At 42.1% G+C, this 22,268-nt stretch overlaps 1 protein-coding gene across 4 annotated transcripts in view; it reads right to left on the reverse strand.

Moving 5' to 3' along the window:
- LOC100872064 (nucleolysin TIAR) overlaps nucleotides 1–22,268 on the reverse strand; it is a 446,485-nt gene that overhangs the window by 172,556 nt on the left and 251,661 nt on the right. The window contains exon 1 of one of the 4 annotated variants that reach the window (XM_086911789.1): nucleotides 10,366–11,928. The exons of the other annotated variants lie outside the window; for them this stretch is intronic. Within the exon in view, the coding sequence (XP_086767915.1) occupies nucleotides 10,366–10,522 (157 nt within the window). The 5' untranslated portion in view covers nucleotides 10,523–11,928. Of the gene's footprint in view, nucleotides 1–10,365; nucleotides 11,929–22,268 lie in introns of those variants that run through there. 4 annotated transcript variants of the gene reach the window in all.

A 22,268-nucleotide genomic window follows, 5' to 3' on the forward strand; every position in this document is an offset into this window, starting at 1 on the left:
GTCGAGGAAACTTTTGAAAATTCATTTTTATATCGGTATTATTAGGGGGGAAAAAAAGATTGGAGAAATTTTCATCCAGATTTTTAAGAGCGTATCCTCTGGAAATAACGGAGGGGGGGGGGGGGGAATGGACGGTTTGTAACGAAGACGACAAAAACGGCGACACGTGAGCGTGTCTAATGACCGCAAATTCGAACTTGGGGTAGGAGGGGGCAATGTGCTCGGGGGAGAGGGAGAAGCGGTGTCCACGCTTGTCTTTTCAAACGACCCTCTCTCGCCACGCGACACGATCTGATTAAGGCGAATTTCACGCTACAAGTAATTTTCGTGCCCATAATAGAATTCGTTCTATGTATAAAACCCTTGAAAAGTCTGGAAATAATGTAGACGGCCAAAGTTTCAGACGCGGCGAACGTGGCGACGCGACGCGACGCGAGCGTATGATAAAATCGACGAAGCTCGTAACAAAAGCGAATTAAATTTCGAGCCCCGTCCGATATTAAACGGTTATTTCGATTACAACGCAACAACTCGACGGCGATCGATTAATAGAAACGCGGTTTTAATGAACCTGGCCAACCCGATAATTATTAATGTTTTCGATCGGCTACGGAACGAAATTCCATTAAGCGAATCTTTCGCAAATTCGCAATAAAATTAACAGGGAATCCTAATTTACATGCTAAACCGTGAATTAGCAATCGCGAATATCCGCCATTTCGCCCGTGATCTATCACGATACGATCACAAACGTGTGATCTCTGAAACAAGAATAAAGAAGAAAATTTAACGGAATTCAACGTTTGTTCGATCGCATCGATCATCGGCCCCTCCCTTTGTATTCCTTTTCCATAATTCAGAAATTCGGGGGAACTCGGTCAGATCTCGCGTGATCTTTCCAATAAATTAACGCATCGGCCAACTTTATTATTACTCCTATATCATCCCGGTAACCGGTGTCGAACGGGACGATTTACGATAGATCGTGCATCTCGAGGCGCGAGAAGCCTCGACCCAGTAAGGGAACACGACTTCCGCATCCGGCTTACAACTGCTACTTTATAGAGGATGGTGAGTATAGATAGCTCTAGGTATAGAGCCGGATACCTCGTCAGTCAAGTCGACCGAACGGTTGACATCTCTATTTGGACGGCGGGCTACAACGTTTTGACATTTGCCGTTTGCCGAATTATATCGTCGATTGATTCTAGGCTTACGCCTGCGTACGATTTGTTCTAAAATTTGTTCGAGAGAGGGGGGGAAGCGCATTAGAACAGGAGGGAAATAGGGATTCGATTCGAGGAATGTTGAAAAGCGAGACGTGTTGAAATGTTTCGCGATAATTTTTCTCCTTTTTCTTTTTCTTTTTTTTTTTTTTTTTTGTTTCGACCAGGTAATTTTAATTTTAATTTTATATTCGGCGAGAAAGCTTTCAACCAGCCATATTTCCATAAATGGATTTGAAACGTCGTCTCATTGTTATTTTTTTCTTGCGAACGATATTCCCATAGTTAGATGTTTCAAAAATATTTACACCGTGTATCATGGGAAATAATATTGTTTCAACTTAATAATTAATTTATCTTACGATAATTTCCTCGGTCCTTTGCTTGCACAAGTTGTATATTAATTGTTTTACACGATATATATATATATTTATGCATCGATCGGAAAAAAGAGAAACACGAAAAAAATAAAAGGAAGAAAGGAGAAGGGAGAATAATATCCCTTTTCCCTCTATTCAACTTTTTTCGCCCATTCATAAAGTTAAACAGAAGAGAAACCCCTTGTGTGACCTTACCACCATTAAGAATCCGATTACTAGCTTAATGCACTTTTAGCTTTTGAACAATAACAAAGTTTAAAGTATCAGAATTTTTAATCCGACCTTATAAATGGATCGAATGATTTAATTATCGTTATATATGCCAAACTTAAAATAAAGGGGCAGGAAGGAGAGGGCGAGAAGGAAAAGAGAGCGTCTTTCAAATTATTTTATTTATTATCACCGTATTATTTTCACCGGATCGGAAACTTTCCAAACCAAATTCCCCCCTTTCCCTAGTTAACTCCGGAGCGAGGATAAAAATTTTAATAATTTCCCAAGAACGAGTAATAATTTTTCCAGAATATATATCGTCTCGTTCGTTTTGCCAGATTACGATATACGATTCGTGTATCTCGTGTCGGGCTCGCGATTCATCGTGCCCCCTTTGAAATATATATATATAAAACACAATGCGCAAGAAGCTTCCATTATCTCGGATCGGAAGCAGCGACGAGAGGAGAGGAAAGAAAATTTGCGAGCACGCTCACATTTTTTCCTTCTTCTCTCTTTTTTTTTTCTCTTTTTCCCTCCTCCTCCTCCCGTTCCATTGGAAAAGCGATCCCGCGTTGTCCGTTGTCGATCGGGAACTAACGGGTTAGGGACTTTTTCTTACGGAATCGTCTTTCATGGCTGACTCCTTCTCATGCCAAATTTTAGATTTATCCGTCGCCCCGAAAGGGGGTCAGATTTTGCTCTCCGCCAGTCAAGGCAGCCGGCCAACTGCACGCAAATCCATGCGGTTTTCCACGTGTAATCCACCACCAGACTTCATCGTCCCCCCACCTCCCCCTATCCTCTACCCTACCCTACCCCTACGTGAAAGCATAAGATAGAGGAAGAACGGAAGGGGGCATGGTTGGTATTCGAGGAGGATCTCTCGGATCCTCGTGCGTCGTCCACTTCCGTGATGTTTCGTTCCCTCGACGTATCTTGGCGTCGTCGTAGTCGTAGTCGTGGTCGTAGTCGTCGTCGTCGTCGTCGTCGTCGTCGTCGTCGTCGGTGCACCCATCCTTATATCCTGCCCGCCCAACCTCTTAGATATCGTCCCAATATTTCTGTCCGCAGCCGAATATCTTTGTGCTCTCTCCCTCCCTCCGTGTCTCGCCATCCCCCTCCCTTCCCTCCCCCGTCTATCTATCTATCCGTACGGCGTGCACCGTATTGGAAGAGCGACAGGGGAGGTATGTACGTGACCGTTTGATACGCTCGTACGATTTTTACCACGGAAATGCTGTCCTAAGCATCGACCGAGGGCTCATTCTCGGCCAAAACAATATCGTTCCACCCTCTCTCGCCGAGGTGTACCCTCGCTTCCTCGGTCGCAGGATTCAGAGACAAAGAGAGGGAGAGAGAGAGAGAGAGAGAGAGGGGGAGGAGGGTCCGCTGCAACACGCCGCTAACCGACGGACCACGGCTCGCTACGAACGCGGTAGAGGTCGTTCGGTCCTCTGGGTCCGCCAATACGGGGGGAGGAAGCTGGGTTACAACAGCCGGGGCTGCAACATTGGTATATCGGCCATGCTATACCCCTTCGTCTCCATCAAGTTTAACTTGGCGCAGCGAATTTCCAAGTACCGTTTTACGAGTTTTCGTTGCCGCTGGGAATAGACGGATCAGTCGTTACGCGAGCTCGGTAAATGTTGTTCCCGAACAAGTGACTCTACTCTGACTCGACCCATACCTCTCTCTCTCTCTCTCTCGCTATATGGAGGATAATCAATTTTGCAGATAGATTTACAATTCGTTTTGCGACGCTATCGGGTTACGACGGGTTATATCGTTAATTAGTTGAAAATAATCGGTTTTCCTTTTTTTTTTCCTCCCCTTATACCGATTTCGATCGAGATTTGTTGTTGCGAATCGGTTGTTGTTGTTGTTGTTGCGCCGAATTCCACTTCGTTTCCGTGTCGTGTATTGTTTGCTTTTTTTACTATTTTTCTTTTTTCTTTTTTTTTTTTTCCCCCGTTGCCATGATACAATGCTCGTGTTTGCGCGTTTTTGTTTGGCATTGTTGTAGCCGGAATTCTACGTAGGAGCGGAACGTTGGAAAATGTTTGTTCGATGTTGCGTTTCTCCCTCTGTTTATAGTCCTTGCAAGAACTTATGTAAAAGCGTGTTTCGCCTCTTATTATATTCGGGATAAAGTGTATTTAAGAAGTGTGAAATTTCCTTGCTACGTTTCGAATAAATGTAATTATTACATTTGGGCAAAAAAACGTGTAACGCTGCAACGGAGGGAAGACAAAAGTCGGGACAAAAGGAATCCATCTCTCACCTCCGCCGAAGGAAAAACGTAGCGTTAAGCGTGAAATGGTGTCTTGTTCGCAATTCGTGTGCAAAATAACGCCATGTATCTGGAAAACTTGCGAATACTTTTGCAACTGCTCGTGGCACGATTCTTCTCGTTTAAATTTTTACAAATCCCGTCTGCAATCTCGTTTCACTTTCGACGTAATTTACACTTCCTTGCCGCAAAGGGAGGGGAAATTCTTGCTCGTTGATGAACGAAATGTCGAACAAATTAAAATCGACTTAAAAATCGAGGTATTTCTTCGAAACGAATTAATTTAACCATTATTTCATTATATCGAATAGACAAATAAAAATTTCGTTTCTTCCTTTTTTCCTTTTTATTATCCGTAACGTTATGCACGTCGTATTAAAGACTTTGCTGGGGGTTTGCGGATATTGACGATCTCACCTGCGACTATAGCTCGACAGTACGTAGTCACGATATATTTTTAGATATTATCGTGATAACTAACAAGGTCACTTTTTTCTTTTCTGGCTTCCTGATCAATGATTCCAACGTTTATCCCGTGCCGGCTCGACCCGCGGTTTCGGGCCGCGATAATTTATTCAAAATATTTGAATTAACGAGTCGAGTTTTACTACCTTTCTCCCCCCTTCTATAGAAAAATTTTTTCCACGGATCAACATCGTCTCTGATTACCAACCAGGAATATTTCAATATTCCTGCGTTCAATATTTCATACGTTAAATCAATTTTACAAGCAGTAATAATCGTGAATATATAAATCAGGTCGGGAGTTCGAAACCAGAGTTGTCACTTCTGCGTATAACAATATCTCCGTATAAAAGCATTCCAGAAATAATTCTAAAAACGGGGGTGAAGGGAGAAAGTCGTCATCGTCGGGGGAAGGGAAAAAAGAAAAAAAAAAAAAAGGAAAAACAAAATTTCATCATAAACGCGAGGTTCAATTAATTCGAAAATACGATATTTTGCCCGGAAAATAACAGAGCGCGTTCACCAGAACACGATTCACCGCACAGTCGCAATTTCTACCAATTAATAATGGCAATTATCCATAGAATTAACAATGCCAACAGTTGTTACGACGCAACACCGCCCGAGTCTCTGATCGCGACGCTCAATATTGAACGTTACTTTATACACGGCCGACACGCTGTAATTAATTAATAATCAAATTCATAGCGCACTCCCCCTCCAGCAACGAACGAGTTCTCCGCAACTGGAAGAAATCAAATCGAGCAGAATCGAACGAATCGCTCTTTTACAATTTCCATCCCACCTTTCCTTTCATTTCCTTCTCTCTTTTTTTTCCCTTTAAATCTCACGGAGAGGAGAGGACGCATATACGTTATTACGCTCGTGGAACGCCAGTGTTCCGAGCGTCGTACACGCACGACGTAGGGCACGTAGTTTAGTAGAAATAGGGGAGAAGGGCGAAGAAAGGAAAAGGCGGAAACTTAAGCGCGGAATAAAGTGGCCTCGAAGCAGTGGCTCGTTGGCAAGGGCCGGCACGAGCGGGGAAAGGCGAATATAGAAAGACTGGCTGGCTACCACCCCTTGCGAGGTAGCTACGTGGCATTCAGCGGCGCGGATGGTGGTGGCGCGGCCTGGCGCGCCAACTAAAATTGAATCTGCGGACGAAACTTCGGTAACCTCGTCAGGAAACCGAAGCTAAAGCCATCCATCGCCCCCGCCGTCCTTTCCTCGTCCATCCCTCCATTGTCGGCTTCCGTCCCATCTTAGAAAATTGCGCGGATCCTTTTCCATTCGAAAATTGGGCGAATTTTTCGAAACGGCCATCGAGATTGTTCGCCACGTTCGCGTGTATACACGTATATACATGATAAATCGAGGGATATAGGAGGAGTGGAATTTCTCGAATTCCCTGTGTCTTGGTTTCGAACGATTGGTCCGAACTTTGTTGCTCGTTAATCTCGTTGCAGGAGTTTAAGAGCCGTAGATAGCGATACTTTAGCAGGAATCGTTAATGCGGCCCGTTCATAAATTTCAAGAGTTTATGGGATCAATAACTTGAAATAGGTTTCTTTCGAGGGGGTGGTAGTAATACTTGGTACATTACAGTGTCCCGCGTCCTGACTCCCGATATTTCTCCATTTAATTTCGCCTCCTCGTCTCTTCCTCTTGCTCCCGTTATTAACGTATTACCACGCTTCCTTTCGATCCAATTATTTTCCACGGGATAAAATTCGAAAATTCCGCGAGACGATGTTTTTTTCCAAATTCGCGAATTCCTCCTCGCCAGATCGAGCCTAGGCGAGCGCAAGTCTCACGAGTCCCTACTTTTTCCTATACATCTGTGACGATCGAGCTCGATCGGTTGACAGATCGTTGCATCAATGTTTATTTATAAATTAACAAAGTTGAAACGACGAAAATCTGTTGTCGTCGCTGCGAGGGGAAGGAAGAAGAAAAGAGGATACTGGAGGAAGGAGGTGTTCCTAACAAACTCTTTGGCGAAGCTGTTTGGAGTCGAAGGTCGCGTTCTAACGAAATTTCCTACCCACCTAAAGGGAATAATTCGACGAATCCTTTACACTTTCCCTTAACCGGCGAAACGCCCGGTAAACAGAATTAATTTTCTTCTTATCAGGGAGACACCTTCCTTCTCCCTCTCCGATATTCCTCCATCGGCTGTAAATAATTGAACAATCGTGTCGCCGCTACTCTGGGACTACTCTTCGTTAAACCCGACACGAGTCGTTTGGCCACGGAACTCAGGGAGCCTTAACACCTCTGAAGGAAGCGAAGAAAGGAATTCCCGCTCCTAACCTGATGGTCCACGTATCCGGCACGTTGCGTGCGGATTGCCAGGTTAAATGAACGTGAACGATCGAGGAAAAAGAAAAAGAAAGAAAGAAAGAAAAAAAAATACCTTTAAATATTTATAACGATTAATAAAATTACTCATGTATCCTTGTAGTCTAAATTATCGGCGATATACATTCGAAACAACGACGTTCCTCCAATCGTTAATTTTGTTGAGCTCGAATTTCGAAGGATGGTGTCTAATCCTTAAGTAATTAACGGGATTGATCCACGTCGGATATCCCGATACGAGGGCGAATGCCGTGACGTCTGGTGGTCTTCGATAAATTCCACGCATCCACTTGTCTACGTAGGTAACGTGCATGCCACGCAGGTAGTATACGTGGCGAAGTGGCACGATGTCGGGACTTGCGCCCTTGTTACGCTCCCACGACACGTACACTCGCGATGTAACGGTAACTACAGTTAGTACGTGCTAAGTGTGCACGGCTAGGGATTGCCCTATTGGCAGTTCTACGTATTCCGCCGCTCTGGATTACACATACGTGGATAAACACGCCTTTGAACGCTGTCGCGCCACGCATTTACGCCGATTTACACTTCTTTTACTCTCTTCTTTCTTTTTTCGTTTTTTTTTGGGAGGGTTTTCTTTTTGATTTCTTATTTTTTTGGTTTTTTTTTGGTATTATAAGGGATGGTCGATTCATTAATATAATTGATATCGTGAGTGATAGATATCGATGATCGCTCGGGTGATCTTTTCGTCGAAATTTGGTAAAAAAGATAGGAATTTAAATTATCGGCAAATAAGTATCGGTACTTCTTTTCGAAGCAGGCAGAATTGTTTAATGCTTTCGTTCGAAAACGTAAACAAACGTTTATAGGAAAGTAAATTTAAAAAGGGAGCCAGTGAATATCCTCTTACTACGAATCTCCAGGTCTAATATATATTAGATATATATATATATTATATATCGTTTCACCATGAAGTCCCCCGATTTTTCTCGGTATCTTTTCTAAACTTTTATTGTACATCATGTCGGACAAATGATCCTTTACCTCGCTGCAACAATATCGAGGCTATTTTTAGTTACGGTGCACAACTTTAACGATTATCATGTATCTTGGATAAAAGATAGTCAATAACTGGAAATTGCTTCGGGGATAACTTTGCGTATTCAAACTTCAAAATTACATAATCAAATACGATCTCTCGGAAAGTTGGTTCCGATTTTCTTACAGAGAAATTTCATAATATCGTATCGAAGAAAGAGATACGCGTTTGTCAATGAGAGCGTGATTCAAAAAATGATTAATCTTTCGAACTTTCGCTTTCGGCGCGATAATTTTAACCTCTTTCATGATTAAAGGGAAAAAATAAATAAATAAAGAAAGAAGAAAAAGGAGGAAAATAAAAGAAATATATCGCATGGTTTAACGAGCAACTTCAAATAACCAAGTCAAGGAACGAGGTGAATTTCACGATGCGAAATCAATGCGAGAGCAATCAGAGCCTCGTCGCGATCGCACGGATGAAATTGCCGTACTCGACTTACAGCAACAAAATTGGAGCGGCTGTGCGACAGTAAACACCACGTTCGAAAAAAGATAGCCGACGAACGGAGAGAGACAATACATAGCCAATCGACGGATAAAGGTTCGAGCGTATCCCTCGAATATCTACCATTCCAAAGGATCCGTCCTACCTAACTTTCGAGCCCTCGTCTATTCGACGAGAATTCAACCTTCGATAGGCTTCCGTATCGAGAACGGAACAACCGTGTTGCCACGGTTTTCGTTTCGTAATCCGGATACAGCCACGGTACGTGCTAAGTGCGCGCAGTTAAGCGTCCCTCTATCCGCGGATACATCCACTCCACGGATTCGGTTTACTCGCGTCGACGATGGAAAGGAGATACATACGTGTGCTCGCGAACGAACGAAACGATCTCTGGTGCCGTCGTCGGTGCACGAGAACGAGGCAGAGAATCGGGGTCCACACGCGTATCGAAACGGGGTCCTCACGCGATCCCGCACGGAATAGAGGGCACTTACACACGATGGAACGCGATACGGTTTCGATACGCAACGTTAAAGCACGATGCCGAGGAGATTTCGCCGGGAAAGATTCTGGCAGGAATGTCGTTCGAGTAGCGACTACAAAGTCCTGGCTGTGCGCCAATCGTTTCTTTTTTCTTCTTCTTCTCTCCCCTTTTTCCCCCCTTTTCTTTTCTTTTCTTTTTTTTCTTCTTCTTCCTTCCCCCTCCGCCCCTTTCTCCGCGGCTTTTGTCAAGCCGGTGGCCGAGTTATAAATTTTTAATTGAGCTATAACGTTTCGTCGAGGCTCACGGTAAATGTTTATTAGCCGGTAATTACCGGGGGATAATTGCTCGAGGCCGGTGGTAGATCTCGAGCAGCCGAGGGACGGAGTCGCGCGCGCCGGTCACGAACGCTAATCGAGAAAAGTCGACATCCGTAATGGGAGCAATTAATTCCTGGCGATCAACGTTATTACTTTCACGAGCATCTTAGAAAGCCGTTATATATATATATATATATATATTCCAATTTCTATGCGGGTCACATCCAGATCAGCCGGCCTTGCGATCCTCCCTCCCGTAACTTTCCGTCCCCTCGCGCACCCTACAAGAAGTTAGCACTTCTTTTATGGACGCCGGAATTGGAACACAGAATTGCGGTAGTTTCGCGGCAAAAGTATCAGAATGTTACGTATGAGATAAAACGGAAATAAAAATCGTCGAATCACGTTGCTTTCGCGCGATACTTATAAAAGTACCACGTCGAAGAAATTATTGAAGAGAGAGAGAGAGAGGAATCGTGGATTTGTACGAAGATAAACAAAGACGATTAGAAAACGTTGTATTCGTCGTGTATAATAGACATTCGATCGAATATAACGCACGAAAATTCTCTCTCTACAAAATATTTCTACAAAATGCGAAACTTCGTAGATCGGAAAATTAATTCGACCGTTCTGTTTACATTTTCTTTGACGAGAAATACGTAAATACGCGTGTATCAAACATCGATCGAGCACGGAGGGAAATTGGTTGGTTGGAAATTCATCGTTGAACGACACTTGACAACGCTTCGTTCACTTTTTTTTCCTCCCCTTCCCACTTGTCAATTTTTCGAATAGACAATAGAAGGGATAAAAGAGAACACGTTACAAATTCGGGTCGGTAGAAACGTTAAGCGTTTAACCCTTCGTTATCAAGAATACGATAATTTGGACATCGAGCCGCCCAATTTAAAAGAGGAAGCAAATGGAGCACGAGGGGTAGGAGGAGGGTAACGGTGGCGGGAGCGTGAGTTTAGCGACGTATATCGTTCACGGGATTGACAGGAGGCAACGGAGCATACACTCGGCGGCACAATGTACCGGTTTAAATTTATCTTAGAGCCGGGCTCGAACGATAGTGCAAAGCCATAAATCTGTAGTATAAAGCGGTACCTGATTTGTTGCCGGCTGTTGCCGTGTGGGTGAGCGTAGCTGCTGCGGTCAGCTTAGGCGGTTCTATCTTCTGCGGCATGCTGTGCGCCGGTATAGGGCCAGGATTCGTCATGGTGGTCATGGTGGTGGGCATCATCAAGGTCGACATGGTCAGCATCTTCGAGCCGTTCTCGTTTCGCCGTAAGGCGAACGTCTTCCTCCTCCTTACCGTCCCGTCGTCACGTGATGATCCGCTGGTGAACGATGATTACCGCGCCACCGCACGCCGAATTCTCCGCCACGTTACAACACCCTCGCGCTGCTGCTTCCCACCTCTTCTTCTTCTTCCTCTTCCTTCTCCTTTTCCTCCTCCTCCTCCTCCTCCTCCTCCTCCTCCTTCTCCTCCGCCTCCTGCTTCCCCGGCTCTCGATCGAGGAGACGATATCGTGTCTTGGGACGATTGAGAACGTGCGGGGTGCGCGCACGTTCAGACGGTCGAGAAAGCGTGATGACGATCGCGGCTAAGCGTGGATCAATCGTCGATGCCCCGTCGAGAGAGTGGCACCATCGCCTCGATCGCTAATATTTGAAACGCGTCGTGGACGGGATCAGTCACCGGGAGAAGTCACCATCCGTCGTCTACGCGACGTCTATTTATCGCGACGTCACCAAGATCGCGCTAACTCCTCTCCCTCGCGACATTACTTTACATCACTCCTCACCCTGCCTTCCTCCACGCTGCTCGCCTCGATATCCGCATCCGTTTCCTCTCTCTCCTCTCCTCCTCTTCGAGATCTTCTTCCTCGAAACTTTCTCGCGGCTTTCTCCACCAACCACCCTCACGACGACTCTGGCTCTTTACGACCCTCCGTTTACGAGTTTAATCTCCAACACGAAAATCTCCCTCTCTCTTTCTCTATCTATCTATCTACCTATCCATCCATCCAGATTTTCTATTTCCACAATTTTCTCTTCCACCCTCTCGCGGAAAAAATCAAAAATCACACGTGGCTCGAGATTTCCTTCCCTTCCCTTCCACCCAATCACCACAGAGACAACAACTTCTTCTCCCTCTCCTCTCGTCTCACTCACTCGAACAAGTTTCCTTCTTCTTCTTCTTCTTCTTCTTCTTCTTCTCTTCCCCCCTTTTCACACCCCTCCAAAACTCGAAATCCCTCCTCACCCCTCTTCCCTTCCCCTTCACTTGTCACACTTTCCTCTTCTCCGCGTAACTCCGCGCCCCCCCTGTCTCAATAAAAGCCGACGCGAAAAACGACGCAAAACGGCGACACTGTTGTTACGTTGACCAGCGGCGGGAGGAGAGTGTGTCGCTGCGTGCGTGAACAGCACACGCGGTGTGCTCGGTGCGTGGCGCGTCTGTGCACACGAGACGGAGGATCGTCCTGCTGCTGTTATCGGTTGCCACTCGACTGATCCGCGACGGGGAAACGTCACGACGGGCCTCGATATCACGGCGTGCACGATACAACACAGGTGTTTGCGGACGGAGAGAGAGAAAGAGAGAGAAAGGGAGAAGAGAGAGAGCGAAAAAGAGAGAGAGAGAGAGACAGGTGGCGTGTGTGTATTGTGTGTGTGTATTATATATATATATGTGCGCGCGTGTGTGTGTACGTATGTGTTTGCGTGTGGAGAGAGAGAGAGAGAGAGAGAGAGAGAGAGAGAGAGAGAGAGAGGATCAAGATGAGAGGAAGGAGAAGGACGACGCAGAGGACGACAACGTGAACGGCGACTAGGAGGAGAACGACGGCTAGGACGACGAAAACGACTAGGACGACGACGACGACGATGACGGGCTACGTGGACGACGGCGAGGACTGGAACGACGACGGCGACGACGTTCTCTACGCTCTCCACGCTGCGCGCGTTACGTCACGTCCGGCCGAGCGTAGAGTCGGAACTCGTCTGGCGGGGAGAGCGCGAAGGGACGCCTGCCTTTGCCTGCCTGCCAGCCTGCCAGCCCTGAACGCCCGCCGTCGCGACGCCCAGAGGCGCCGGCGTTCCCGAGCGTCCGCGGAATCGCACGAGTTAAGACGCGAGCCACCAGTCGCTCGGCCGCCGCCAACCTGAAAGGGTTGCTCGATGCGCCGGCTCGATGCACACATATCTCCCTCTCCCTCGTTTCACGCTCGTTTACCTTCCGTTTATTGTTTCCCTCGCCAACCCCTCTCCAAATACGAAATACGAAACCTACGATTGTTGCTCCATCGTTTTAATATTTTCTCCTTTCCTTCTTTTATCTTTTCTCCTTTCGATAATTTAAGCTTTTTTAGGGATGTATTGTAAGAGAGTCTTGCGCGAGAGTTTCGTTCGTTTGTATCGTCGAGAGGATGATAATTGTTTTTTGATTCTCAAAAAAAAAAAAAAGAAAAAGAACAGGCACGATGTAAATTTCAACGAAGCGCACGTAAATCGCACGGTATCGATAAACGTCGCGCGTTAAACCGCATCGCCCAAATTGATCGTCGCGAAGATCGTTATTGTTCTAATAAATCCCTAATTAACGTAACCTACATTCGCTATTGATACAGCCGATAAATCATATTTATTTTACGGTATTGAATTATATCGTATATCGTCGGGCGATGTGTAACTTGATGTACGCGCGTGAAACGAATGATTTAAGATCGATCGATCGATCGGTCGTAGATCTTTGATCGATGTGAGATTTCAATCGAACGGTCAAAATCATTTAAAACGTTTAATTATCGTCTCGTGCATATATACGGAAAGATATCGTCGATGATCGATACTGGAAAGTTTCGTGACGCGTTTTGACTTGGAAGGAAGTACGTCTCGCTTAGTGCCATCTGCTGTGCAAACATTTCGCATTATGTCCTGAAAATATTCACTCCGCTCCACGAATGCCCTACAGATGTTTGAACTTTCGGCGATTGGCACCGCTATTTCCATATCTGATGGTTATATCGACCATTACTTTGGGTAGGCGGTTCGCGAACACGGTTTTCTTGGTGAAAAGAAAATACGGCACGATTTATTTGCTTTTTCAATAGAAACGTATCGCACGTATTGCAATCTCGACGTAAAATGGATGTAATAGTTTCGTGTATATTCGCGAAATATTCGAATAATTCGTTCGAGTAATTTGATAATCGCAGTTGCGATTATACAAGAGAGAGAGAGAGAGAGAGAGAGAGAGAGAGAGAGAGAGAGAGAGAGAGAGAGAGAGAGAGAGAGAGCGATTGCGAGATTCAAGTTGCAATGAACTTTCGAGCGATGTAACGAAATTTTCATAATTCCTCGAGTTTTTCAGGATTGTGAAAGGGGAGGATTCTGGTTTCTTGGAAAGTAATTATGCACCGAGTGTCTCATAAAGCATACGGTCTAAAAAGTTTGCCGCGATAGAGCCGTCGGAGATTCTCCTCTGAACCCTGAAGGCGGAAGTTTAAGTATAAACGGCGATGTAGCAACGACGATGATTTCGCTGATCTTCTTGGCGAAATCTGCTACCGAATCCTCTACCCCTTTAAGGGGTAGGCCAGATACTCGTTCCAAGTGTTTGTAGCTGTTTGCCTTTGTGTGTGGAAAATATATCTTATCGTTCGGATCTTCGATATTCTTCAGGAATTTTCGACCAAAGATATTGTTACCGGAATAAATTTACTTTCAAAGGGAGAAGAGATCCCTCTACCCTTGAAACAAATGGCTGCTTTCTTACAATCGTATGCCAAGAAGGATTCTTCCGCGTCCATTTAAGACAGCATATTTAAATGAAATCGCGTGTAGATGCATGAAATACATAAAACAAAAGAGATAAATTAGAATATCTCTTCGTATTTCTCTGTTTATATATACGTTTATATATATATACGTTTAGTGCAACGATATAATTAATTTATCAAATTTGTTACGTTACAAATTTTTATAAATAATTACTTTGCAATTTCGGAGGTGCGTGGTTGACAAAGAGTTTTTTTTTTTTTTTTTTTTTTTAATAAAAAATGCATTTATTTCTTTCTAATTATTCGGCCAATCCCCGATTATATGTATAAATTTTATACAAATGTATAAAAGAGGAAATAATTTTTTCCGCATATCGAAAAATTAACGAACATTTAAACGAAACAAAAACTCGATATATCAAATACCTCGGATATTTTCCTACGCGAACATTGAACGATAAGCAATGAATACATTTAACGAAGAATTTGAAGCAATTAATATTAAAATCATTGGTTTTATTGTTTTTTACGCGCAGTATAAATATTCGATTAATTAGCCTTTATATTCTGCAATCCGTAATTAACGTTATTATCTTCTATTAATGACCTCGATTCATTAATGAACGCGTATAATAATTAATTATAGAAAGTAATTTTCAGTTCTCTTGAAAAATCGAAGCTTTATCGACGACACGTGTATTACTTTTTCACTCGTACGGGCCACATATTTGTAATGCGTTTGTGAGTTTAATTTATATAAATACATGTATGTATTTCTTCCTCACTTTTTTTAATATCTTGATATTTACATATTTTAATATTTCCATCGATCTCGATGTTATTTCCAATATTTAATACCGTTTACGTTTAAAATACAAAATTTCATACTATTATTTTTCCGCGATATTTTTAGCTCGTGCTTTTCTTCTTCTAAACTGAACCTAAAATTGTAAAATATGTTTGTACAATTTTTCAAATATCGTCATGCGCGTATTTAGATTTGATATGGAGATTTCGAGACAACCAATCAGACTTATGAGCCCTGGTCGAGAGCGGTATGTCTGACCTAATACTATCCGTATCTACTTATCCATTAAGTGGCGCCGCTCACTGGTGGCAGATCGAACTAGGGTGATTGCAATGCTACTCTCCGCTCGAATACCGAAAGGATTTCACCTCTGTTTTCGGTAACATTGATGCAGGGCAAGGAAAGAAGCTTCGAATTAAGTTTCCTTCGCAATTCTGATTCGAAAAATCATGGGATTACGATCCAACCCAGTTTCAACGTAAGTAAAAATTATTCCTTTTGTATTCGAATAAAATGGTAAAAGTTTGAATTTTTTTTTTTTTTTTTTTTCGTTAATCTCTTTCACAAAGATTCTCGTCGAATATTTTCAAATATCTTGCGGTTTATCAATCGTTAAAAACTAAAAAAAAAAAGGTTCTATATTTTACGAATTTTAATAAAAAAAAAAAAAAAAAAGGGATCTTGAATTGCGATGAAAAATTTCATGAATATTTTAACTCTCATCTCATCTTACAACTGCTGTTACCTTTTTACCTGTTTTTAAAAGGAAATTGAAGGGATGAAAAAGAAAGAATTAAATAGCCGGGGTAAAAATCCATCGTTCGAAACCCCGATACTAATCGTAACAATCGTATTCCATTCCAGGAAAAAGGAAACGTGGATAATGCAAACAAAGGTGCTTTTATTAACCGCGAAAGCGGTTATAAAATTTCTCTCCCGGAAACCATAATCGTAATCGCAATACTGCTAAATATTCGATTACAATTATTATTTCTTCCTGATGCAAATTTAATTTCGTGCAATTCATCCAAGGTCGTGTTAAGACGAGTGCAAGTTTACTCTCGTTCCAATTCACGCATGCAATCAACAGTTTGAAATTTTTATTGCACGCCTCGCGTCATCTCATCCATCCCTCTTCGAAGAAAAACCAAATCCCGCCGTATAATAATATTTCCATGGCAGGAATCGATCGCGAAGATATTTCGCCGGCCATTCGTTACTCAGCGTGATTTTACAAAATTGTTTGCTCGGCTCGAGATTAATTTTTGGTAAAGTGAAAAATTGGCGATCGAACGTTTTAAAGAATGGATTTGCAAGCATCGACGTCGAAAGGGCTTTGCGCGCACCAGTTTCGCGGGGGAGGAGGGGGGGGGGGGCGCGAATATTGATGTTCCGTTTTACATTATTGAAAATACACGCGTCGAATTCACTTTTTCAGAGACGGCTTACTTTATCAAAGATTTTTCTATAAACTATGTTCTCTGCCCTTCTTTGTTTTTTTTTTTTTTTTTTTCTCCTTTCTAGATACGTAGAATTTCTGGACGATGATGCAAACGCGAAAACGAATTAAACATAACAGAGAGGGAGAAAACGTTGAAATATTCTTACCGTGTATTTAATTATTACAGCGTTTGTGGCGCAAAATGCAGATGAGTGGAGGAGCCGCGGGAAACAAGAAATAAAATTTTATGTAAAGCAAAAAATAATTCATTAGGAACGTGTTGTAAATATATTCTCCCGGAGGAGGAGGAGAAGGGCGAAGAAACTGCATTCCCTCTACGAACGAGTCCAACTATCTGGATAATAACTTTCTTAACTCTCACTTATCCGACCGGGCATCGAAATCCTCGGCAAAAGATTGAACTCGTGGAAATCGAATACTCGCGTGTTAATTTATCGATCGGCGAGAAACGACGCGCGGAGCAATAATTCGTTGGGAATGAATATAAACAGACGACGGGGAGGAGGAGGAGGAAGTGGGTAGTAAAAGGTAGCGTTTACGGGGGTATACTACGAGCCGTTGTTATGCGAGCGGTGTGCATCGTTATGCATCTTTAATTTAAGTCGAATCATGATGAAATTCCAGAATGTGGCAAGATCATCCTTGGTCCCGATATTCGGAGAATGCGACCAGCGTCGGGGAGCGTCGTCTTAGTGGCTTGCGGAGGAGCTGGCTCTCTGGCTCATGTTCAAACTCATAAATAATTCCGTTTGTGATCGTGGGCGTAGCAGTTGTCGACTCGGATGGAAGGAGGAGACAAACCGAGATGCGGAACGTACACGTGATGACGACGTAGCCCCACAGAATCCATTGGCAACGACCTGCCAAAATACAATCCGCTCCTCTTCCTCGCCTCCTCTTCCACGCGAACTCTTAACTCATCCTTTCCTTCCTTCCTTCCTTCCTTCCTTCCTTTCGAATTTATTTGGTGGCGAAAATCAAATTTTATTAGGCCACGAGATTTGGAATCTCGATGCGCGTACTCCGAGGTTTTTTTGAATTTGCATTCGTAATGATAAGGTGGACAGTTGTCGAGAGGTGCACATTGCAGGTGTACACGACGGTGTCCAAGAGTAGGAAATTCCATCCGTACTCGGTTCATTCGATCGGATAGAAATTGGCAGTTAGCGATCGGTGAACAATCAGGCTTAGTTTGAGCTCGGGGGCAATCTAGATTCTACTCTGAGCGAAAACCAATCAAGTTTCTAGTCAGCTGGAATCAGAATCAGGATTCGATTCGGATCAGAATAAGGTCAATCAATTACCGTAGTATCCTCCGTGTTTTATTGCTCGTTTTTCGAAGAATGGACGAAGATAAATTAGCTTTTTAAGCAAATTTTGAATCGCGTTAAAAAAAAGGAAACTCTGCAATGATCGATAATTTAAGATAATTCTCGAGTTAACGATTTAATTTTTCAACCTCGACTTTTCGCCTCGCCTCTTAAATCAACCTTTGAAATTTTATTTATAAATAAAATCGAGGAAAGGTAATTTAAACGGTGGTAACCCGATCGATAAAATATTTTACAGATTACATCGAGAAATAATAAAATATGGATGTAGGAATTCGTAAACACGCATATACTATAAATATCGAACGATGATCGTGTAATTTTTTCCCGTTAAAATCGTAAATCAAGCGTTGGCCGCGAGTTAACGACCCCCTCCCCGTTAATTAATTTCCAATTCGTCGAGAATCGAAACAAGAATCGAATCAACGAAATCGTTAACGCGATATTTTACCATATTCGATGCACACCCCCTCCTCTCCCCTCCCCCCCGTAAGGAGGCGCTATGTATCCATTTTTTCATACCGCTCCCCCTCTTAGTTAACAGCTAATTGAATCGTGAATTTCATAGAATGATGAAACGCACGAAAAAGCGATACACAACAAGGTTCCATCAAAGGGGAAGCAGAAGAAGAAGAAGAAGAGGAAGAAGAAGACCGACGGTCGAGGGGAATAAGGGAGGAGATAAGAACAGTTGCAGAACGAGCAACAAAAGTTTCCTCCTCTCAAAGATATCGATACAACCCAGGTTGTACCCATTATATTAGATAAGATTCCTCATTATCCTCAACTAAAATCCCGAACAACAGGGAAATACGATGACGAGAGTGCGCACCACCACCACTACCACCACCACCACCACCAGTCGTCCCTCCCAATCATCTCCTCTTTTTCGAATTTTCATCTCGACGAGCAATAACAAATAATAATAACTACAATGATAATAATAATAATAATAATATAACAACAACAACAACAACAACAACAATAATAATAATAAACGGGAAAAATAAGAGGAGGGGAGGGAAAATAAAGCTGATCCACGACCGAGCAACCGTTACTAATAAGTTGGAAAATTCCGAAAGAGGCGTTACAGCAAATTTTTACTCCCCCTCTGCCCCCCGCGTATTAGTTTAAATTAGCTTGGTAAATTGGCTGTTTTACGGGAAATAGCCCGGAGATGGGGTTCCGAAAACGGGGGTAAGGGGGTTGGAGGAGAATCGTAGGACGGTTACGTGGGAGGATAACGGAAAAAGGAGAGGGGCAGCAGGGTGCTGCACAGGTAGGAACGGAAGGTTAGGAGAGGCCTGGATAAGCCTCGAGGCGATTCGCTCGACATTGCCATGTTGCGGTAATTGTAGCTAATTAAGAGCTCGAATTCCCCCCTCCTTACCCTCCCTCTTTCTCCTTCTACCTCCCCTCTTTCCCTCCTTTAAAGTCCCGAGTAAATGCACGGAAGACCACTCTCGCGGCATCTTCTTCCTTGCCGGGGATAACATTCATCCTCTGCGTCTTTTCATCCTCTACCTTAGAGTCTTGGAGCACAGATGTTATATTGGAGTGGTGGAGTGATGCGTTAGAAGCGGCGAAAGTCGGGACAGTTTTCTTCAGACGGCTTTGGATCAACCAATCCGTCGCCGTTTACTATTGGACGATAATATATGATTTTCTTTTTTTTCGAAAAAATTTTCTCAAATCGTGAAATCGCGAGGTTATAAGATTGTTTGCACGTTTGTCCTCGTATGTGCATTGTTCACTGCTGAAAGGAAGTCTCGAGAGACGGCGCAGAGAGGCCTCAATCTGTAGGATTAGCTATTCTCGCCTATTTCAGACGCCACGCAATGCTACGCATAGTAATAGCAGAGCTATAATTTGAATATTCAAATATTCGTAAAAATTATTTTCATTTATTGTAAGTTCGGATAATTATATATAAGAAGCTAAAATATTCAAACTGCCGAATGTACATATGCATATATAAAGTACAGTAATTTGTATATTCTCTCAGCTATAAAAAAAAAAAAAATGCAAAAGTTTTCTTGTATTTGTGTTCTTGCATAAATTGGTACAACTGATACGAGATAATTTTGTTGATTATTCATGAACTTATTTGTATATGTAAAATTATTACCTTAACACTACTGGAATAAAAAATTACATTTGTAAATTATCGTTACAAATTACAATTAACCTACATAAATATTAATGAGAAATAAAAAAGATATTATATCGATACGTTACTCTGGATTCTATGCTTACGCTAATGCATCGAAATACACGTCGTTTTGGATTAATTATATGAAGACAAATATCATGGTAAAAGGAAAAATGTGTGAAAAATAGGCGTTTCCTTCCAAATTAGCCAATCATCATCACAGCATTCCTTCGCTTCTTTCCACCAGTGAACAATACATCACAAAACTCGAATCAAATATTTTTTCTCCATCAATTTCGATACAATTTGAATCTGGAGAGACAGTTTCTTAGGCAGTCAACATTTATTAATTACCCTCCCAATTTGAAGCGCAATTTTCCGTATCCAAACGAAAGCGGAGGCGGCAGTTACACGCTTTGTTTCGTTTACAAACATCAAAGCGTGAAATTCATAATACGATGAATGGATCCAGGCAGTGAATCTTTGGCCAATTATATGGCAGCCAGATGCTATGTCCATTAGCGTGCTCCTTTAACGAGTTATCCACCTTGAAGCAGGATATTGTCTCCCAAGTTTCACCGTCGTTACCACGCTCGCTTAGGTTTGATCGATGACTCCTCCATCGAGTTGATAGGCGACATCGGCTTCAACCAAGCTTGTGCGGTGTACGAAGTTCATGCCTCTATCGCGTATACACGTATATGTCAAGCACGAGACTAACGGGAGGGAATACGTGTAGCAGGGAACGCGTGACTCTACGAGCCGCAATGATGTATATAAGAATTTATAGTCGACCATTAAATTACATTTTTCAGTTACGGGAGGAAAAATGATAGGGGGGAGGTCTCCTCCACTTCCGAGTAAATTCGATAATTTGCTCGCGAGGAAATTGTGAGATAAAATTCTAAAAAGGAGATATATATATATTTTTTTTTTAAATAAAATAACCTCGAAATCGAGGATTGTATTTCAAAATATTTTCGTTTTCGACGCTTTTCTATTCTTGTTTCGACAACATTGTATTTTTGCGTTTCTCTTCTTTTTTTTTTTTTTATTTTTGGCAATTTTATTTTTGGTTTTTAATTTCATTCTTTTTTTTTTCCCCTCCCCCATTTTCTTCCTTCTGTTTTTACACCCAATTCGATTGCACAAAATGTGTACGTGTATTGCGTGTTTGGTTTTTTTATCACTCTGTATTTTGTATCGTTTATCCAGAAAGTCTGGCTCATGCTGAATCACTCGACCAGATAAACAATTGTACGATCGTTTTACGCATCAGCAGTTTGTAAAAATCCCCCTATTCAAGATTCGTAAATCGGGGATTTTTAAATTTTTCGGGGAGACAAGTAGTCGAAAAGCCAAAAATTGTGCCACTATTCTCTCTACGTTCGTTGTCTTGAATGATAAAATTTTAATTCGCATTTTTTTTTCTTTTTTTTTTCTTTTTTTTTGCGACGAAAATTATAGACGTACATCGTTAGAAATCGGGCAACACGTTCTCGCGTGTATTAATTTTACCGACGCATTTGTGCTTTTGTAAATTGAAAATATTTCAGTCTCGAAAGACAGAAAAAAAAAAAAAAGAAAAAAAAAATAGATACACGTTCTTTGATGTCATGTTCTGTGTATCTTGAAATACGAACCAAATTCAAAATAATTAACAGTTTTTTGCAGCCTGTTTCCATTCTAGCATTTTTTTTTATTAATTTGATATAAAAGTAATGGGTTTTTTTTTGGTGACAAATAAAATTACGAGAAACAGAAGTTTTATATTTTAATAAAGGTTTTTTTTTTGTTTTGTTTTTAGAAATAAGTTTAATATCGCGAACGAGTTTATTTATATCTTTCGTTGTTGCGTTAAATATTAATCACAACGGCAAGTGAACGTTAAAATAATTTATTTATTTATTCATATTCATTAATTTATCAACTCTAACTAATTAATTTAAAAATATTACTTCTAATGCCGCAAAAACGAAAAAGAAGAAACATACGTTCGGTTTTCCACGAACTGGATATAATATAATTAATTTAACGACGTAAGGGATAATATCGACAATGAATGAATGAATTTTTACCGCAATATCTGAAATCTCTCTTGTTGTCCCGTGTAACGTGAGGGAAAAGGATCGTGCGAATTTCCATAAATATCCATTGTTACCGTTTCACGTCGTACGTGAAATTAAATGTACAACTTTTGTCACTTAAAGTTTATTCCAGCGAAACGACTTCCAGAATTATAAATACTCATCAAAAGTTTACGAAAGAGAAGAAAATTTAGAGGCGAGATACGGTTGCTCATCTCCTAAGTAGCTGTAATAACTTGCTTCTCGTGCGTGTGAGCTTTCCTACAAAAGATCAGAAGTGACGCACGACCTTATTCCCATACTGCATAAACAAAAGTTACGATATTTAACGGTCGTAATTCACACTTTGCCTCGCTTAAAATTCTACTTAAAATTCTGATTTA

Source organism: Apis florea, unplaced genomic scaffold, assembly GCF_048593485.1.
Source record: "Apis florea isolate Af1SG1 unplaced genomic scaffold, ASM4859348v1 contig_3367_pilon, whole genome shotgun sequence".
Lineage (NCBI taxonomy): Eukaryota > Metazoa > Arthropoda > Insecta > Hymenoptera > Apidae > Apis > Apis florea.